Source organism: Diadema antillarum, unplaced genomic scaffold, assembly GCF_040938485.1.
Source record: "Diadema antillarum isolate AM-2024a unplaced genomic scaffold, OU_Dant_1.0 seq00000711_RagTag, whole genome shotgun sequence".
NCBI classification, from domain to species: Eukaryota; Metazoa; Echinodermata; class Echinoidea; order Diadematoida; family Diadematidae; genus Diadema; species Diadema antillarum.
The window spans coordinates 477,163-499,531 of NW_027271615.1; the positions used below are offsets into that span (position 1 = coordinate 477,163).

The window sequence follows — 22,369 nt, forward strand, 5'->3', positions numbered from 1 at the left end:
GGTATACAAGGCACTCAGCGACCAGGCCTTTGAGGCTTTTAATACCAGTATCTGGAATGAAGAAAAAAATGCCAGTTGACTTCCGTGATGCCACCATAGTTGCCTTATTCAAAAACAAAGGCTCAAGAGCAGACTGTGGTAACTATAGAGGCATATCTCTCTTGTCCATTGCTGAAAAATTCTTGCCCGTGTCATTCTGAATAGGCTGATCTCCACAGTAGCAGAGAAAAACCTCCCTGGGACTCAGTGTGGTTTTCGATGCAATCGTAGTATAGTTGACATGGTCTTTGTTATGAGACAGGTCCAGGAAAAGCGCATAGAGCAGAACATGAGCCTGTATGCTGTCTTCATAGATCTAACAAAGGCATTCGACAGTGTCAACGGGGAAGCACTCTGGACAATTCTTAGGAAACTTGGCTGCCCAGCAAAGTTCACCACACTCATTAGACTGTTCCACGAAAATATGACTGGTCAGGTTCTGTCAAATGGCGAACCATCCGAAAAATTTGCCATCTCCAATGGTGTAAAGCAAGGTTGTGTGCTTGCCCCAGTGTTGTTCAACCTCTTCTTTGCACAGGTCCTGCTCCATGCTGTCAGAGACATTGAGCTCGGTATCTACATTAAGTACAGATTAGATGGGTCGCTGTTTGATATGTGACGCCTTGCAGCAAAGACAAAGGTGCTGGAAAGGCTCATTTTTGAAGCTCTGTTTGCAGATGACTGTGCTCTGATGGCACACGAAGAGAACCACCTACAGTAGATCGTCAACAAGTTCTCTGAAGCGTCGAAGATGTTTGGCCTGACAATCAGTCTGGGAAAGACAGAAGTCCTCCTCCAGCCAGAACAGTGCACCCTGCCAGCCAAACATCACTGTTAATGGTACACAGCTTAAGAATGTCAAAAGCTTCAAGTACCTGGGCAGTACGCTCTCCAGTGATGGTACTCTTGACAGTGAAATACCAGCAAGCATACAGCTGACCAGCTTGGCACTTGGAAGACTACGCACGAAAGTCCTACAGCACAAAATCCTTCGCCTTTCAACCAAACACAAGGTGAACAATGTAGTTGTCCTGTCATCTCTGCTCTTCGGCTGCGAAACATGGACCCTGTACCATGTAATAAAACATGCTTAATTTCAGCTTAATCTAATAATCCCTTAATTGTTTTTGCTCCAGTTGTTTACATCCTGTATTGTCCCTTTCATGGCAAAGCTCGCACGGCTTGGTAAAAATTAAGCGCTTAGTTAGACCATGTACTTCAGAGCCTCTTTTCTGTGTTTACACTTTTTCAGAGAATGTGCTTTCTTTCCAGTATTTAGAGACGTAATGGGAATCCATTTGAATTGAGTTATTATATGATCTTAAAGCTTAGAGTCTGTTCTTTCAGAATCTGCCCTTAACTAAAAATCCATGTCTGGCGACTTTTTGTTTGTTTTGTGGTGCAGGGTCATATATATGTGACCGTGCACCTCAAAACGAACATAAAGTCGCACACACTGATTTTGCGTGAGGACTGAAAATAAGTGAAATGGGTCAACCTAGCCGAACTTGACTTTTTCATATTTTCTGAAAGAGCGGGTCTTCTTTTACATTATGCTAAAATTTGGTATCATAAAACAGGCAGGAAAGTGTCTTTTTTAGCAGTTTATCTCGAACACTTTTGGTAGAATATAAGTGTGATTAGGTGGGTCTTTAGAATCCCTTTTTCATTTCTGAAAAACCTTGTCCACACTCTTCACTTTCAACTCTAATGTCTTTTGAAAGGATAGTGCTACTGCTTTGAAAGTTGGCTATGTACAGAATAGGTTAATGAGGCATGCTTAATTTCAGTTTAATCTGATCATCCCTTCATTGCTGTTAGTCTGGTGGTTTACTTCTTGTTTTTTTCATTCATCGCACAGCCAGCACGGTTTGGTAAAGATTAAGCGCTTGAATAGACACTTTACTTCAGAGCCTCTTTTCTCAGTTCACACTTTTCCTGAGTTTGTGCTTTCTTTCCAATATTAAGATAGGTTAGGGGAGTCCATTTGATTTGAGTTATACATCATTTTAAAGCTTAAAGTCTGCTCTTTCAGAATATGGTCTTAACTAAAAATTCATGTCTGGCGACTTTTTGTTTGTTTTGAGGTGCAGAGTCATATATATATATATATATATATATATATATATATAATGACTATAGTTGTTGTTTATTATCAATCGTTTGACCATTTCACCCCTATTGTGACACATTTAATGTTTTATGTTGTTTTGGTGAGCACAAATTTAGAGGAAAATGGCTCTGGTCACCCCCTGAACTGCAAAAACCATTTCATTTATTCAAAGGATTGACATCACATATTGTAACCAACAATTTCGAGTGAGCATAAGAAGGAGAAGTATCTTGGTTGAGTGAGCATGCTCACTTAAAGATGGAGCAAGAATTGAATAAGGGGAGTGGCACAACAGATGATAAGAATAACATGCCACTGAAACATTCAACAAAGCAGACCGTTTCACATACCCCACAAAATTAACTTCTGTGACTTTTTTTAAAAAATGACCATTGAATCTAAGGTCACTCTTATACATTACTATAAAGGTCACCAACTAATTTTGCTTGAAACGTTTTTGTTTGAAATGTGGCATTATTTGGATAAAGGGGAGTTACGTTTAAAGTGTGTATATCGGTTATGTTAGACATTGTTGAATAAACAAACAAAAAAAAATAAGACAAACCAGTCAATCTTTCAATTAACCATGAGTTAATCTACTTGAAATAAAGAGGCATATAAAAGACTCTGTGAATATGAAATTAAACATACAAGCAATACTATCAATTCGGTCAACTTTCTTGTATTGCCGGTAAATTAAACTTACTATGTTAGCATTAAAAAAGTAACATCCTCCTTTAAGTTTCCATGTCAACGTATTTTATACAAGTATTTTAGCGGAAGCATTTGTTATCTTTCTTTTTTTGGGGGGGGGGGTAGAGGACGGACTTGGAGTTTCTGAGGTTGTGTCTGGTCTCGATGCTGGTCGTTGTCTTCTTCCTCCTCTGATGATCGTCATTCGCAATACTACAAAGGTCATGTTGTCAGCATCCTCAACCTGTCAAACCCTTGTCATCATCGATGGCTGTGGATTGTAATTACTCTGCAGGAGGTAAGGAAACGATGAAATTCACTGCCAGCCGGGCTATACTATTGCCATTCCGATCCAATCACACTTCAAATGGGGACAGCGTTTGATCCCGATCGGGGAAGATATCATATCCTATCTCGACAGACTGCATTGCCTCGCTGTAATCGTATCAGACCGTAGCTGCACGTACCAAATCGAGGATCCCGATCGCAATGATCGTGTTAGATCGTGGACTCAATTGGGGAAATTCCATCGGATCGTATTTGAACGGGAGAGCAGATCTTGACAGATTGTATCACTTGAAATAGACCAATCGCTACCATATTGCATCCAAGAGTACCAACACGTATCGACTCGCTTCACCTCGTATCCAATCGTGAAATTTCAGATGAGTTGAGCAAAACTTCCACGATCAGTTACGGATGTCCAGTCGTGGCGTTCGTAACGGGTCGCACGATAGTGGGAACGCCGCTTCAGATACACAAACGTGAACACAGTGGCAGAAGATATTTGTCACCGATATGAACAAAGCTCAACTTGCTGGAAGTTGATTTTGTAGCTTGCATTACAATTCCCACAGCAATTACGCAATTTTCGATTGTTTTCGATGACTTAGATAACTTCTGAACCACGACAGAGTAATCCCTCTCACACCATAATTATGTAATTTTTCAAGTAAAATGTCATGGTCAATAGTGCTTTACTAAGATCCATAAAGACTCCAATTATGTGCTCCTTTTTAGTAAGCGCATCAATAATATTGTCGACAGATTTAATTATAACATACTCGGTAGAAAATCCTTTCCTGAAACCAAACTGATTCGCATTTAATATTTCATTTTCAATCATGAACGAGTGGAGACGCTTGTAAACTACTTTTTCTAAAATGTTCGATATTGCAGGTAACAATGAGCTAGGTCTATAATTTTTCACCATTAAGGGATCTTCTCTTTTATAAATGGGGCTAACTTTGGCCGTTTTGAAGGAGTCTAGATACTTTCCGTTAAGTAGGGATAGATTAAATATGTGAGTGAGAGGGGCTGCTAGGGGGTAAATTATATTTTCAACAAATTCACACTTAAATTATCAGGCCCACAGGATTTACTACATTTCAGAAATCAAACAGTATCAATAATTTCCTATTCATTAATTGGAGTAAAAAACAAAGAATTTTGAATACTTTCAGATAAGTAATCTTTATAATTTTTTTAAATCATTTATGGGAATAGATGCTGCTAAAGAAGGACCAACATTGACGAAAAAATTGTTTAAAATATTTTGAATTTGGTCAGGATTGGTAATGACATTATCGTTATGAGTAATGCTGTCAGGACATTCCGCAGGTTTCTTTTTGAGTATTTCATTAACGGTCCGCCAAAGAGCACTTTTATCGTCCTTATTAGATTCGAGTTTCTACGAAATATATGAAATACGTGAATCTCGAATCAAGGTAGTTAATTTATTTCTATATGTTTTATACCTTTTCACGTTTTCAGGAGTAGGTTTATTCAGAGATATTTTATAAAGACGGTTTCGAGTAAAAATGGATTGTATAAGACCTTGAGTAATCCAGGGTTGCCGAGCTTTTTTCCTTCCAGTTCTTTGGGAGTTAAAGGAATGTGTTTATCATAATAATCTGACAATTTTTGTAAGAAAATCTCATAAGAAGAATTAATATCTTGGAGTTCAAAGAAGTCATCCCATTATTCTTAGAATAGATCTTGATTCAATGAGGCAATATTATGTGGCTTTTTATTTCTATGCATTTTCAAATATTGTTTGGGTTGGCGGCGTATTGGGGTTGTTACAGATTTGTCATTAATCATGAAAATCGATAGGTGATCGGATATATCTGAATAAACAATGCTGTTTGTACAGGTTTCTGTTATAACGTTAGACATTATGTTATCTATTAATGTTTTGCTATGGGTGGTGTTGTTTATTCTGGTGTGTTTATTGATGTGGGGAAGCAGTGAATTGGAAAGTAATAATTTATGTCATGAAAATGGGTAGGTTGTAATAAATCTATATTGTAATCTCCCATCAAGAAAATGGATTTTCTCTCTCCAAGAATTTCGTTAGCACAATGGTCGAAGTTATCAAAAAAAAAATTGACTATCATTTTGTGGAGGACGGTAAATGGTACCAATTATATATATTTTTTCGTTATCATTTAAGATTTTAATAGATAAACTTTCTGCTCCCTGAATACACAAATCAGTTCGAATTTTAAATTTAATTTGAGTATTGACGTACATGGCAACCCCACCTCCTATGCCATGCTTTCTGTCATTCCGAAAAAAAGTTGCACTTGTCAATGCCAAATAGGTCCGGGGAATTTGTGTGCAACCATGTTCCGGTAACTCCTACGACGGAAAATGAAAAATCATTGAGGGAACTTAAAAACAATTCAAACATTTTAAAAGTTTAATTTAAACTTCTTAAATTGAAATGGATTAAACTAAAATTAGCACAAATCTGATTTGCGTTATTGAAAGGAAACTGACTGTTAAATTCATTGATAGTAAAATACTGGCTTGTGCGGTTCAGTAGCAGTTGGTCATCTATTCCAAAATCAGAATTCATTTACAATGAGTGACATTACGTGATAGCTGCACATCATGGTGCAACGGGAAGTGCAGTGCACATCGTTTACATATATATATATATATATATATATATATATATATATATATATATATAGTGTGATGATGCTGATATTCCTACCGCACGCCTCTGTCATCTTAAGTGAAATTATAGTTGAGACAATGTAGATAACAGAAGATGTCGCATGAAACCGGCAGAGTTGTGAAGCTTTCGACCGTGGTCTTCCTCAGCTTTAATGTCTGTTTGTGAAACGAAATATATGTTTTTGAGCATAACAAATCTGAAGTCATAAACACAATATATTAAATATAAATTGAGCATGAGTTAATAGTTACATGACATACTTGGCAATATTTTTTTGGCACTTTGCAACACATTCAACAATGTATAACTGTAAATGAGTGTATAGTGAGTATATATAGCATACAAACATATCATACAATAAAAATTATCAAACATAATCATAAATAAATTAAATAATATAATTACCTGCTAAGCAGACGTTTGAGTTGCCTGGATGTCTTGTGGCTGTCTTGTGGCGGGATGTGAGTGATCATGTGATATTGGGGGAAGGTTTGTGTGCGGTGGTGCATGTCAGGCAGGAGTGGGGTAGTGTAAAGAATTAGGTTCAGTGTTACAAGTGTGTCAGTCGTGTCAGTGCAGATAAAGAATTGTTAACAATTACGATACAATGAACATTCTCGTGGTCATTAACCCCTACAGCTGATTTACCAACAATCAAAATAGCAGGCATGGAACCCGGGTACAGTTAGAGTGTGGATAGAGAGTGGATAGTGTGTTGCCACTTGTCCCTAGGTACATAACACAGAAATATACAATATACACATTATTTTATGTACCAAAAGTATTGCTGAAACAATCTTCATTCTCTTGCCACATAATATAACAAAATTGTGTCGCACAGTATAACTTTTCTGTGTACATTTTGTGTACAATTTTGTCATGTAACTATTAACTCATGCTCAATATATAATTAATATATTGTGTTTATGACTTCAGATTTGTTATGCTCAAAAACATATATTTCTTTTCACAAACAGACATTAAAGCTGAGGAAGACCACGGTCGAAAGCTTCACAACTCTGCCGGTTTCATGCGACATCTTCTGTTATCTACATTGTCTCAACTATATATATATATATATATATATATATATATATATATATATAATTATATATATATATATATATATATATATATATATATTAACACATGCATTTTTTTTCCTGTGTGTGTGTGTGTGTGTGTTTGTGTTGGAATTATGTGCGTGTTAATTAAGAACACTTTAACGTAGTTACATAGTGATAATATAATCAGTCCTAAACAGAACTGCTCTATATTTCATTCAGACTTGTCGATGAAAAACTTTACACATAAAAAGACGCTAAATCGGTTTATTCATCGATGTACATGTAATCAGAATCCTGGATTAGTCCACCTCCTGCCAGGTGTTCGTTGCTCGGTAGGTCATCAGGAGCAATATAGTATGCCATCTCCTCATCAGCAGGCCTTGGTGTTATCACGATCCTCGATTCGTAGTTATGTTCGGGGATGACTTCGTCGGTGCAGTAATACTCGTGGGGTTGAGCGTAATCTGTTGTGTCAGGTAAGTATTCGTTGCTCCTAAGGTCGACAGATATAGCATAATCGCCTGTTTTGCCGCCACCAGCAGGTGTAAATGTGATATTCGTCTCGTCGTTGTGCTCAAGAAGGACCTCACTGATGACGTCATCGGATTGGGCGTTATCTGTTTTATATGTATGTTTGATCTTTCTTGAGGTGTTCTCAAACAGCGACGCGTACTTGGAATGACCGCGAGTAGTTTGATCAAGATGCGTGTAGTCGGAGGCAGCAATTCCTGCGGCATGCTGTGATACTTCGGCAGAATCCCGGACAGTCGATTTTCCAGGCAGCCGTATTGAAAAGCTCCTTTTCTCGCGTCTGTATAGACATTGTTCGGTAATAAAAAAAGAAAGAAACTCAATTATACTGAATAATATCACATACAGTAGATGTTCATTCCAACATTTTGGTTGTACGTTTGCTCTTTTGTTTGTTTTGTCTTATTGTCATGCTACAATTGTGATATTATTGTCACTTTTGTATAATATATATATATATATATATATATATATATATATATATATGAATGATTTACAAAGTAAAAGTAACTGGAATGAAAACGTTTCATTCAATGCATTTGGATTTACAATTTAATATTCTATACTCACGTATACGAACGCCTTTTCATACCATCAGCAAAAAAAGAAAAAGAAAAAAGAAATGTGAAAAAGATATGTTAGGCATCAAAAGTCCATTTTCCTTACAGCATTGTTATTTTTCTTTAGGTATAAAAAGACATTGGTGGACCTGGAGCGAACAGTCTGTGACTTATTTGAAGCCCTCTTCTGTCAATCGCCGGTGGTTTTGGTATTTTTAACCTCTCTCATCTCAAAAGGCAAAGTCTAAACAGAATATACTTGATTTATCTTATTGGCGGCCATACTTCAGATGCTACATTAGTTTTAAAACACCAAAAATAGTCCATTGGTTTTATTTTGAATTAAGCTTCATTCATAGTATTTTATACCACACGACCCTGATGATATTTAGAGATTCCTTAATTCAGAGTCAAATAATCATTAGCCTCTATCATACGTATATATATTTTTCTCTATCTTGTACCTACCTGTATTTTCTCTTCAAGACCACTGTAACCACGGTCAAGGACGAGATGACCAGAATAAGCACACTAATAACGGCGATGAGTGTCAATAAGGTCGCACCACAGTGTGTTTTCTGTGCTGGAGCTCCGTGGCAACGTTACCAGAGACATCGAAATACAATACAGTGACAAAAATCCTTCAATTGCAAAAAGGTTGAAAATGGCTGTGCCCAATACCTCAATGGCAAAATATCACAATAAGGCTTTATTCTAACTCTCCTGAATCTTTATGTGCCATGTTCGCATGCCAAACTTTGAAGCTCGCATAATCTTCTCAAACGTACAAACCCGCCCAAAACCGATCGAAAAATCCCCATACTCCAAACCACAATGAACGTGATTTTTTTTCGCGATTCCCTTCTTGTCACACTTAGCTTGGATTTTTATGACTTGAGTGACTATGAAGTGGTGTTCCCTACTGGATTTTCAAGTAAATTCTAAGTCTCTGTCCTTCTTTTGTTCCTTTACAATGATGTGGCTGCTGGTCATTTGAAAAAAAAAAATAATCTTAGATTTGTCATACAATTTACGTCAAAGTAAGCTTGGCGTTTTCTCTACAACTTTGCTCACTACATGTCTAAGATAACGAAAATCTATACGTGGCCCTGCATCACAAAACAAACATAAAGTCGCTAGACATGAAATTATAGTTAAAATCACATTCTGAAAGAGAAGATTCTAAGCTTTAAAATGCTGTATAAGTCAAATCAAATGGACTCTCCAAACCTTTCTAAATATTGGAAAGAAAGCACAAACTCAGGAAATCTGTGAACTGAGAAAAGAGGCTGTGAAGCACAATGTCTATTCAAGCGCTTAATCTTTACCAAGCCGTGCTGGCTGTGCGATGAATGGGACAAAAAACAAGAAGTAAACCACCTGAGTAATAACAATGAAGGGATTATCAAATTAAACTGAAACTTATCATGCCTTATCAACACATTCTGTCCATAATTAATTCCAGCTTTCAAAGCAGCAGCATCATCCTTTCAACAGTTATTAGACTTGAAAGTGAAGAGTGTGTTCAAGGTTTTTAGGAAATGAAAAGAGGATTCTAAAGTCACACCAAATCACACTATTTTACCAAAAATGTTCGAGATAAACTGCTACAAAAACACACTTTTCTGTCCATTTTTATGAACACAAATTTTAGCATAATGTAGAGGAAGATTTGCTCCTTCAGAAAATATGAAAAGTCAAGATCGGCTACGTTGACCCATTTCACCTATTTTCAGCCCTCACGCAAAATCAGTGAGTGCGACTTTTTGACCTTCTGTTTTCGTTTTGCGATACACGGTCACATACAAGGTATATACAATAGAAAAACACAATGTTTACCAGGGCATGACCACGTTGTTGTCTCAGAATGATGCGGCATACAGGGGTTTACATCATGATACATACTGATTTAAGAGAGAACACAGTCTAAAAACACGAAGGATATTCATTTCATACAAACATATTTTAGAAGTCTTAGAATGCAATGTTTTACAGAATATAATTTATTCACATTATCTAATTGCGTATTTAACATCTACATCTCTGTGTAGCGTGGATCAGTCAACAACAAGAATATAGGATAATCGAGCTTCCTTGTTGATAAATTACACAATGTAAGGACTTGTATTGGAAACATAAACAAAGTTAAAAGAAAACTAAACAAACTAAATGCAACCAAGGACCACACCTGTCACCATTGTATTTTGAGAAAGATGTCCTTAAGTAATGGCCATGATGGATGCAGGGTGGTAAGACACGTTACATGAATTATAAAAAAAAAATTAACTATTAAGGTCTATTTCTTCGCAGGAATGATTTAAACCATCAAACACATGTTGCAGTGTCAAAATCTTGATGTGATGAACGACCAAAGACTTACCAGGAGGAAGTGTTGTGTAGTCACTCGTCCCTGCAGAAGGGATAGTTGTATCGTAAACATAAGGCCGTGTGTCATTCGCTGCCACAAACACCATTGAAACAATGAATTGTATCTTTTTTTTTATGAAATTCATCGGAACTTGTATCGTAGTCATTATTAAACATATAATAAAAATAACAAAAAGGGAATGTTGAGAGGAATAAGAAAGAAACTGAAAGACACATCTAATATTTCTTGACAAAAGATGGACACCGAGAGAAAGAAAGAAGGGTGTGGAGAAATGGATCTTCGTCATATCTTATTTCAGAGCCAGTCAAAAATTTGATAATATTGAACAAAATCTTTGTATGGATATAGGCATGGACATGTGAGGTTGGTATCAATGATAAGAATAATTGTAATCTAATTTAAATACTGCCCTGTAAGGACAGCAACGCCAACTTATAGGTTGTGTTAAATAGATATAGCCTAAACCTCATGGGGCACGATGTAGTTACTTCCTCCAAAATCAAGCACGGCAGATGATGCGAAGCAGTTTTCACTTAATAATAGATGATGTGGAATGGTTACTTTTATTACCTAAAATGATTAAGGAAAAATCAAGTTAACGATAAATGCTCTCACCACCACTCCGTGAAAAACAAAATAACATGGGTAATTGCATATGATGGATTTAAAAGGGTTGATACACTATTTGACCCGTTGGATGACGGTTAGCACTGGCAGATTATCACAGACCTACACAGGTATGCATTTGATCCGTCAATACACATAACTGGTAAAGACTCTAATGCGAAAGTTCTGCAAATGTCCGGGGGGGGGGGGGGAGCTTCAATATAAAAAATCAGAAATTATACATTATAATAAACACGACAGATTAATAACGTATCCGCGTATTTTTGAACAACCATGGAAATATGTCAGGTAGGGAAAGCCTTTCAAATGAATGGAATACTACGTTGCGATGAAATAAATGAACAAGTAAGAAAAAAGTTTAAGATAATGTAAAATATCATTTCGTCAATACTTAGATTCCATACAGATCGGTTCAAATGCGCTTTTTATCATTTTGACTATAATGGTAAGAGTCTTTCTGATACCTGATACTTACGTCGAACTATTGTTTAGCACAAAACCGTAAGTATCATATCAATCTTGCTATAAGGTAAGGTTTGCGGACTTCATTTCCCTTTTGTCTCCTCATGTGTGTTATTTTCTATGAATGGATATTATATTGTACACGTCAAAAGATCAGTAACCCGGTCCACTCATTGGACTACTTGGCCGAAATTCAAAAGTGTTGTTTTTAATGTTTATGCAATGGTGTTGTCGAGATATCAGTGTTCACGTTTGCATATACCAGAATTCTTTTTGTTTTTCACATTTGAGACATTCGTTTTACAGTTATTTGTGTCCTCTGCTAATTGGTGAGTTAAATGACTCTTCAGGAAAATAAACGTGAATTGTTTTTTTTTTTTCTGCATAACCTCAAAACAAGAGGGCGACTTGCCAACTTCATATGCATGGCTTAGCAAACATTACTTAGCCATGGCAATATCTTATTTCGTACAACAATGGAATATTATTTTAGTAGTTTCATTGGTTAAGATAGCAGCGTAAGCAGCACTTGTGTGTAAATGAAAGGGATTTGCACCGCCAAGGGTGCTATTATTTCCCTATCGTTGGACACTAGCACTATTTCTTTCGCTGAACCTGGTGGTATTACTGAAATTACTATTACAAATACCACTTCTTACAAATACCTATTTCTCACAAATTCATGAACACTATTATTGTGTTTTATCTTACAAATGCGCAGATGGTAACGGATGGGATATTTACCATTAATAGCTCGAAGCTGGACCCAAAACCCGGAATGATTAATCCTGTAGTCGCTGGTAAACAGGACAGTCAGATATGACGTCGATAGGTTAAAGTTCAAGTTCCGCAACAAAGAACCTGTCAAAGCCGTCAAATTCATAACTGAATCTGTCCATTCCCTCTGAGGACTGTCTCCTTCTTCTTGAATAAAGTACAGAAAATCCACATCCTCTTCCAAAAAGAACGATTTTAACTCGACGCCAATAAGAGTGTGCTCCGGAACTTTGAATCTCATAAGACGATAGCAATTATCTCTGTAGTTTGAAGGGTAATTTGGCGACGTCAGGGTGAAAAGCATGTTCTCTTCCAGTCTCAAATACTCTGTATATATTTTAATATATAACAAATGATTATGAAATGTCAGGTGCATGATTTGCAAGGACATTATTAAAATTTGTTGTGGAGTCCGATTGTCTTTTCGTTTAGTGCCACTTTTTTTTAATCACCTCTAAAAGTCCGAAATGCAACTGCTTACAGAATATCAAACTATGCGTATTAATAAAAAAAATATATATCCATGCCAAATAATTTTGCTGATTTTTTCTAAGACATTACATCATTTTGATAGGTATATTTCTCTCCTTTTTTTTGGTATTTGCACGTTCAGTAGGTTTATATCTGGGAATAACGACTTTTCACATTGATTACTTTCAAAATACTTTGTGACCCTTCATCATAAAAACCAACAAAAAGACGCCGCACATGGATATTTAGTTATGGGCAGATTGTAAAAGACTTTAAGACTTAAAATGATGTATAACTCAATTCAAGTGGACTCTCCTAACCTATTCTAAAATTGGAAAGAAGGCACACACTCTACAAAGTGTAAATTGAGAAAAGAGGCTCTGAAGTACAAGATCTATTATGGTGCTTAATCTTTACCAAGCCGTGTTAGCTGTGAGATGAATGGAACAAACAGGGATGTTAAGCGTGTTAAGCACTAGCATAACAACAATTAAACAGTAATATGAAATCAAGCATGCTTTATTAACAAATTCAGGAGATGATTATGAATACCAAGTTTCAATGCATTATCGTCATTCTTCCCATAGTTATTGTAGTTGAAAATGAAGAGTATGGACAGGGTTTTTAAGAAATGAAAAGAGGACTCTACGAGAAACACCTATTCACATTATTCTACCAAAAAGTTTTAATGAAAACTGATAGAAACACAATTTCTGCTCTTTTTATGATCTCAAACTTTACTATAATGCTCTTTAAGGAAATACGGCTGAGTTGATCCATTACACCTATTTTTAGTCTTAACAAAAAATAGTCTTAGCGACGTTTTGTAGGTTTTGTGATGCACGGTCACATTTTACAATTTATACTTTGTGCTTTTATTTCAGGGTAAGAAACTATACCTTGTTAAATTCATCTTACAGAAATTCCCATTAATTCCTTTCAGTGGCCATGAAAAAAATATGACAAGCCCCGTAATACCTGTCATGTGTCCATTTATTCCAAGTATGGCACTTCGCATCCACATGAATGAAGACATTTTGCTCTCAACTGACAAGGCAACCAAGAAATGTATTCACAGTTTGTTCATAGCATTACATCAATATGTGACTATGCACATTTTGTAAATATGTAAATGTTGGTTCCATGTTCATCTTGATGAAAACAAAAAGAAAAAGAAAACAGGGGATGCATACTATTATGGTATACTATTGCAATAATTCTTATCCTATAAGAATGTTATTTGGCAGGATATTGAATGATTTCACGAAATGATATTCAATTTGAGTATAATGTCTCACAAATATGATGGCTTTGCAATTATGACATTGATCATTTTTGTAATGATTGTGTAACATTATATTTTCAAAGCAGCTTTATTTTCAACATGTTTTAGAGACTCTCCTGAATTGACATGGCACGCCTTTGGCTTTATTTTCTGGAAATATTTCCTTCGTAAGTTTCTTAATTTTCACCACTGCATGCCCAATTTGTCTTTTAATCAAAATAATGACCAATCACAAGTTCTGTGTCAAATCCGAGATATGTATTGATGGCATCATTCTGAATCAGACCCATATAAAGCCGCAAAACATGATAACAATAACTGATAATGATTTTTTTTTTTTGCGACGATCATGCTTCTTTTTCTATCAACGTGAGTATCACATTTAGGAGTAACAAAATGCAAGGCACCTTGTTTGAACTGCTAAGTTCAACTCCACGGCACATCAGCATCACATTTACCTCGTTCTTGTATCGCTGTCACAATTATTTCTGCGGTTCCTGGACGCTGTCTGTGTTCATAAAACGTAAACGTCATCCACACTGCATTACTTATGCTAACGACAGGCTCGGGGACCATGTTTCCACTGAAAACACCCAGCGTTATCGACTGCAGAGAATCGTCATTTATGAAATGTAAGGAATCTGTGATTTTTATGACTTCATATTGTGAATCAAGCTTGAAATTGTTGAACGAAAATAAGATTTTCTTCCCTGCACTGCAGGTGATGTTCCAGTTTGAGTCTTCGGTGAACGTCGAGATTGTAATTAGTTTGCTTCCGTCAACGTCAATAGATTCTGGGGGAAAACAAAAGACAATGTATAGTTATAAAAACAGAATCGAAAAATGAATACTAACATTCACATTATTACATCCAAATTATGGTGAAGGAAAATGGAGGACTCTTCTAGTCTATGTTCCTGAGCCGATGGATTGACATTGGTATTTGTGTACAGTATATTATTGTAAAACTTTACCATAACTTCCTGATAACTAAATGCATACCATATACAACTAATGCAAGGGCAGTTTAAATATTCAGAATTAATACAGACTCTGCTTAAAGTAATTGTCGAGCAAATCTAGTTGCATATACTCCCGACTCCGTATATTCAAATTTTCTTTCATTATTCATTACACAAATAAGCACCCAAAAACAAATGTAGGAAAATATCAATTAATTGGAGTAACGAGATTTGAAATAATTGCATTCATTTGCATTCACTGTGAATATCATTGTATTTTTTTCCTCTAACTTCTTATTATTATTATTATTATTTCGTTTTATTTATACAGGGTGGCCCCGTCAGTAATCAAGTACTGTTTTCCAGGGGGCCCTGTAAACACATACATACAAGGTGACAATCACAACAAATAACATTTACATAACTCCGAATAGTACCTCAAACAGAATAGAACTGATCATAACATTGGGAAAATGAAGAATGAGACTAAATGTAGCAGTTTGCAACCGGGATGGGAAAAAATGCAACTTACTGTCTGAGTTCATAAAAAAAAAAATGCACCCCCTAAATGAATATAAATATATCATATATATCAAAATATACATATCTGAGAAGAAAAAATTATACAAGCATTAAATTTTTTTCTATCAATTTACCAAATCAAAAACTATTATCTACACTAAACTCTTCATTCACTTATACATTATACTATTCTGTACGTCAAAAGTGAACATTCATTTCTAACAACAAAATCAACTATACTCAACATTGCAATATCATCATACAATATCAAACAACAACATACAATCTGCTTCTTCTTCTACCCTCCGCTACAACGTGAATCAACATCCCGCGAGAGAGAAAAAAAATTGATAAACTTATTACCCAGAACACCATTTCAAATACTGTGAACAAAAAACGTTCTTACTTTGGGCATTTCGCACTTGGGGTGGCAGGCTATTCCATAGTAGAGCACCGTCAACTGAAAAGGATCTTTTACCACATTCAGTTCTTACTCTTGGAATAATAACACCATAATTCTCCGAACTTCGTGTTCGATATCCATGAGTGCGGGTGGACAATGTGATTATGTCACACAAGTAAGAGGGTGCGCTGTCATTCATGATGTCAAACAATAGTTTGCTTTTCTGGAACTCCCATCTTTTTTCCATATCAATCCATTTCAAAGTACGGAACATTTCGGAAGTAGAAGTGAGCATGTTTGTTTTAAGGACAATTCTTGCCATCTGCTTATGTTGCTTAATCAGAATGTCTTTTGTTCCTTTACTGCAGTTGCTCCATGAGATACTGCAATAATCGTAATAAGGGAGAATGAGAGAATTGGCGAGCAGTTTGGCACTATCTGTGGTAAGGTACTTTCTGACTCTGCGCAATAGGGCTAGCCTAGAACCAATTTTGCTTGAGATGTACTTTACATGATCCTGCCAAGTCATGTGCTGGTCCAGCCAGACTCCCAAATATTTAACACTGTTTACCTGGTTTATTGATACATCAGACACATTGATTTTGATTGGTGGGTGTTGCAATTTTGATAATTTTTGTGATGTTCTTTTTCAACGTGTAAAGAATGATGATGATGGAACACGGAATATAAACTTAAATTACAGATTCTGAAAGATAAGACATTGACTCTCTCCTTTTAGTAAAATGATGTACAATTCAATAATAGTCGACTCTGAAAAAATGCTTAGTGAGAAAAAGAGGCTCAAAATAAGGTATTGTTAAAGCGAATAACTTTGCAATGAATGGACCAAAAAACATACAAAAGATGTAAGGAAATGTAAAAGTCTATGATAACCAAATAGAAGAAAAGAAAGATTTCTTGACAAAAAAACACACATTTTACCAAAATACGATATTCCACTCGTTTATTGATTCAAAACCTAAGAATGGTTCTTTTGGAAAATCGAATGTATACATAGGAACAAAGATTGACTGGTTGACCAATTTCAGCTGTTTTGAGCCCTGATTGGAAATCGGGGATTATTTCACTTTGTTATTTTTGTGATATGAGTGGTCATACTAATAACAAACGTTTGGTACAAAGACGTGGTATACCGGCAACAATCTTTTGAAAGCAATCATATACATGTATACAAATGTTAATAGCACGCTTACTTGTTATCGCCGAACTCTGATGAATAGACAAAACAAAAAATACAATCCATACGCACAGCAAGGCCATGACGTTTTCACGCTATAGACCTGAATCTCAGCACATGAAAATAACCGAGTGAGTTATCCTGCTTTCTCACATCTGCTGGAAGCTGTTTGTAGCATTTCTTCCGTTTGTGTGCCGATCGAAAACTAGAAGTGTATGGTACTAAAGTGGTATCCACTCAACTTGTTCAAAGGCCTCGTTTTCTATTGCATAGCGATAATGCTCCCTGCTTTTAATTGACCACTTGTGGCGAGATGAGAGGTTTGTCACGCAAGACTTATGTTTTGTATGTTTTGCCCATTTCTTTTTTTTTCAAGGCTGTCGTATCTTCAGGATTTAAGCTTATTTGACGACAGTCTTCTGCATTTGCACTCCCAAAACATGTGTCATAATTCCGTCTGATCATTTGATTTCACTTTGTCCCGAGTGGTTCCCAATTGACGTGTTATCTCATTCTTTTCTTCAATCTGTACACGTATATATTTCAGTTTTATATTCGAATGTAAACACATTGTATGTTCTATTCCGACTATTGTCTTGTAAACAAAAAAAAAAAAAAAATGACAGTATTATTAATATATATTCGATGTAGACAATTCCTGATAAATTCATTCGAAATAAATTTGAATGCAATTAAATTGACAAGAGGACCATTCACACAGCCACCAATTATCGCGATTCGAATCGCGACACACCAAAAAAAAAAAAAAAACAACAACAACATCAACAAAACAAAACGGTGTTTTCATGTGTGTCGACATGGTAATCGTGAGGAAAACGACATTTAAATTGTGATCCGGCATCATCACAGGATTTTTTTTCTGAAGTGTGTGTGTGTGTGTGTGTGTGTGTTTGTACGCATCATTCACAAACATTGCGACCGCGAGCTGCGGTGATTGGAGGAGAGAGGGCAGAAGACGCATGGCTCTTTTGGCTTCTCTTCATGCGCATGCGCACTGTGAGTGTGCCTCCATTCGGAGGCTCGCGTGACTCGGACAGCCATTTTGGATCACGTGATTTTGAGCCGCAGTGTGTGTTCGCTGACCCATTGAGCCAGCGCTATTCTCATTCGGTGTCACAATATTTGATACAGAATGGGGGGGGGGGGGGGGGGGTTGGAGGAGGCAGCGTGTTGCGTTCGTCTCCGTGCCGCACAAACCACTCGCCACGATTATAAGGCTTTAATTTTACATCAACTGTTAAAAGGTTCGTTTTGCGAAACACACAGACACAAAAAGCTAAACTTAAAAATTAAGAACCTCCCTACTTTTCATTGTCGTTTTAAGACTTCGACTATTTCAATTTTTTCCGACGAACTTTTAAACTGGTAGAAGAATCACGTTTAAAGGGTGTGTACAGTTCTGGTCGAGGTGAGGATTTAGCTTTTAAAATTTTGCGAGATATTCAGAAACCACTCTATGAGATGTCAAAGAGCATGCAATTCTAAGGGGTATCAAAAGTTTGTTTGATGAAAATCGATTATGAAGTGTCCGAGATATCCAAAAACAAGGTGAAACAAAGAGATCCTAATAAAGTCGGGGCATGTAATAATAAAAGAGATAATAATTTTATTATTATCACTTTTTGGGATATCTCAGCCATTTGAAAACCAATTTTCATCAAATAAACGTTGAATCCTTCTTAAGATTACATGCTCTTTCAGTATTTCATAAGATGTTTCTCATTATCTCACTTAGGAATGTAAAAACCATGAATCCCCACCTCAACCAGTACTGTACTACAACCCCTTTAAGATATCATGGTAAAGTGGTGTAACATTTTAAATAATTGTCTCTCTCGACTTTTAAATGGCAAATATAACACTGAAATACATTTTCTGGAGTCACTCTACATTGCTCATGCCCAATAAGTATCCATACAAAAAGAGATTCGAAGCGGTATCAGTATGATAAATTTTGAAATATAATGTGAATATGTAACTCATATCCAAAGTACATGAAATTAAAAAAAAGCATGTAGCGTGTCCATTTTTTATTTTTGCTTGAGTTTATTGCGTAATATGGTCATAAAGTAACAAGTAACACGTCTTCAAACAACTCTTCTTATTCAATACAAAGATGGGAACTTAAATGATACGAGTATTCATGAAAAAAAATAACATTTTCTTTATAATTACCAATCAAGAAGAATTTCAAATATTCAGAGAGTATGCGTTTTGCCATCTTGCAATCAATCACCACGGAGAAGGAGAGAAGGAGATTTTATAGACAGAAACTTCACTTGTGTAAGTAAGTGTATTAAGTTACCATAGTACACAGTATGCATGTCCAATATCCGAAAAGAGTAAAATAATTATGATCAATATAAATGATGTTTAAATTATAAATAATTATTTAATTCCACTGCGAAACTAAAAACAAAAACTTTAAGGGAATTATGAATCAATTAACACGCCCAATATCTCCATCGAATCTATTTTAAATGCACCTAACTCATTATCTGTGTGTCGTTTCTGAAAATGTAAATTCATAGCAAGATAAAGAAAATATATATAAAGGTTTGGTATTCTTCAATAATTTCTTTCAATGCAACTGGATTTAGTTGTCAATTTCTGAAAAGTTTTGCTATTTGCGTACATACGCATTACAGCGGTCTTAGATGATATTATACAGAACACAGGTACAACATAGATATAATTCACATGATAGACGTACAATGATATCAATATCCATGTCATAGTTACATGACATTGGAGGAAATGTTAATCTCTGTATTTGATGTGACAAGTCAACATGGCACTGTGTGTGATGTGGGTGTGTGTGGGTGTTTGAATGTGTCAAATTTGTGATGACTTTCAGGAATCTATAACATACGATTCAATCAATTAGTGTAGTTTTATGTCTATGTCTATGAATCACTAGTAATGTTTTAAAGGTTATGTGATTGTGTATTGTCTTTCATAATGTAAATGAAATTTGATGCATAAAACATTCCCAAACAAATATTCCGTATGACATCTGCGTCATGATAATTCTACACGGGGGTTCTCATTGAGCCTTACTGGACAAAAAAAAAAAGGAAAAATACTTTTGGAACAAATTTGAAATGGATTGATAACTTTTTCGAACAAAACTTATTTCCATTGGCTAACTTTTCTATTTTGCATTTACGTTTTATTTCTGATTGGATTGTGTTTATCTCTTTTCAAATGCGTTGTTTTCTGTTTTTTATCTCCCATGTGGCCCGAGCGTCATTTTTCAAATGTGAGACAGTCACAGTGAAAACATTCCTTAAAAAGAAATTCTTGGAAAATGGTTGTTTGTTTTCCATCTGGGAAGGTGGATGGATTGCCCGCAGTAATTGCTTATCTGTGCATGCTCGACTTCTGCGTTTCCTATAGGCGAACGATTTAAAGCCATATTATTACCCCCACTCCCAAACACACACACACACACACACACACACACACACACACACACACACACATACACGCAAGATGGTGTGCAATCGAAATAAACCATGTCAAGGCATTTGGGAAGTTTCACTATACATTCCTCTGGCATAAAAATGTGATATATATGCCAGGTCTTATGATCTCTATCTAACGAAAAAACAAAACAAAACAAATCTCTATTCCTAGCCACATACCACATAAGTGTTTAATTTCAGTCTGTAGTGATCGGCGTATTACCATCAACATAGTCAACAAGAGACACCTGAACTAAACTACAGGCATATCTATCTGCATAAAATCAAGTTTGAATTGAATTGTGAGTTTTGAATTGAAATATTTTGTGCTGTACAAAAAAAAAAGAAAGAAAATAAATTCCTAACACTTCATGCACACAATATACGATTTAATAAATCTCCAGAAACTTCGTTGTAGGTGTACCGGACGAAGCAGCACGTAACGAAACGTGCTTTTTTTCCTTCCTTGCTTGTTCCTTTGGTTTATTCATCATTTCATTTCTTTCTTTGTCTGAACATTTCAAAAAAGGAAGCACTGTGTTTATAACAGAAATAAGAACTTCATTTTTTTTTTGTATCGAAACACCTTTATCAATTACTCGCTTCAGTTACCATTTATTCATTAAAGGCCGAATTTTTAAAGCGTATCTGTTTTCGGGACATTATAGCTTATAGCTATACGATAATGATTTTACTTTCTTCTTTCTTAAGAACAGTTTGAGAGAAGACAGTAATTACAATCTTGCAATCAATAATTAGTGAAAAATAAAAATTGAAGTATTCCTTGATTTAAGGTATATGTTCATGTTTTGGTTGTTTTTTCTTGCAAGTTTCTATAACATTAGTGTAGATAATATTGTCTACTCAAGCAGAAAAATGTCCGGGAACAGCCAAAGATTACTGACTTATACAGTGAAAATAAAAGAGACTTCTCAGGGGAATGCACCACACTGTACAAACAATAACATGTTATTTTTTCTTCCATCTTTATAGGTAGCCGATATGTAGTTTTTGGGCAAAATCCGGGACCATTGCCGTCACTGGTTGTAGCGCGCCATAACTTATTTGGTATGTTTCCACGGCGAGGGCCATCGGCTAGCATGTATATAAATATACGCGCGAACACAATTACAGTGTATTTGCCCATTTACAAATCACATACACATCATCGGTGTGTACATTAAAACTACAAACGAGCGTTGGTTCCTAGCGCTCATGTGGACATGTCCCTGATAGTTCCCCCCATTAGCGATCCCCTCAAGGTTACATTCATCATAATTTAATTTTATCTGTAGAGTCAATGTTAGAGAAGGAAAGATGAAAATGAGCGTAACCAGTGATACATGTATGTTTCCTTTAAACACATTTACTCAAAACAATAAAGACAATGAAAATAATATCAAAATGATGATTATTACAATTATCATAATAAAATGATGATGCCGCTGCAAATGATAGTAAGAACATAAATGATGTTTCTGAAAACAGTGAAAATAATGATAGCCATAGAAATTATAATGATGATAGAAAAAAAATGCTATTGATAAACATAATTCTTTATCTACGACAACCTCTTTAAGTGTTGACACTACTTGTAAAACACCCACTTTATACACATAGGTCTAGAGAGATATGATCACTATACTAAGACAACAACAACAACGAAAACAATGACAACAAAGAAAAAATAAACATCTTGCAAGGCAATGAAATTCATTCGAACTCGGTCTTACGATTGAAAATCGGGATTCTTATCCACTCTGCCACATTGCTCCGACATGAATGTTTTCGAGGATGTTGGCGAAATCTGTCAA

General features: G+C 35.7%; 1 protein-coding gene across 1 annotated transcript; it reads left to right on the top strand.

Annotated features, from left to right (window-relative positions):
• Positions 1-280: 280 nt before the first annotated feature.
• Positions 281-658, top strand: LOC139737873 (uncharacterized). The gene has a single exon (XM_071648540.1). It carries the CDS (start codon positions 281-283, stop codon positions 656-658), a length of 378 nt encoding a protein of 125 aa, XP_071504641.1.
• Positions 659-22,369: the final 21,711 nt, after the last annotated feature.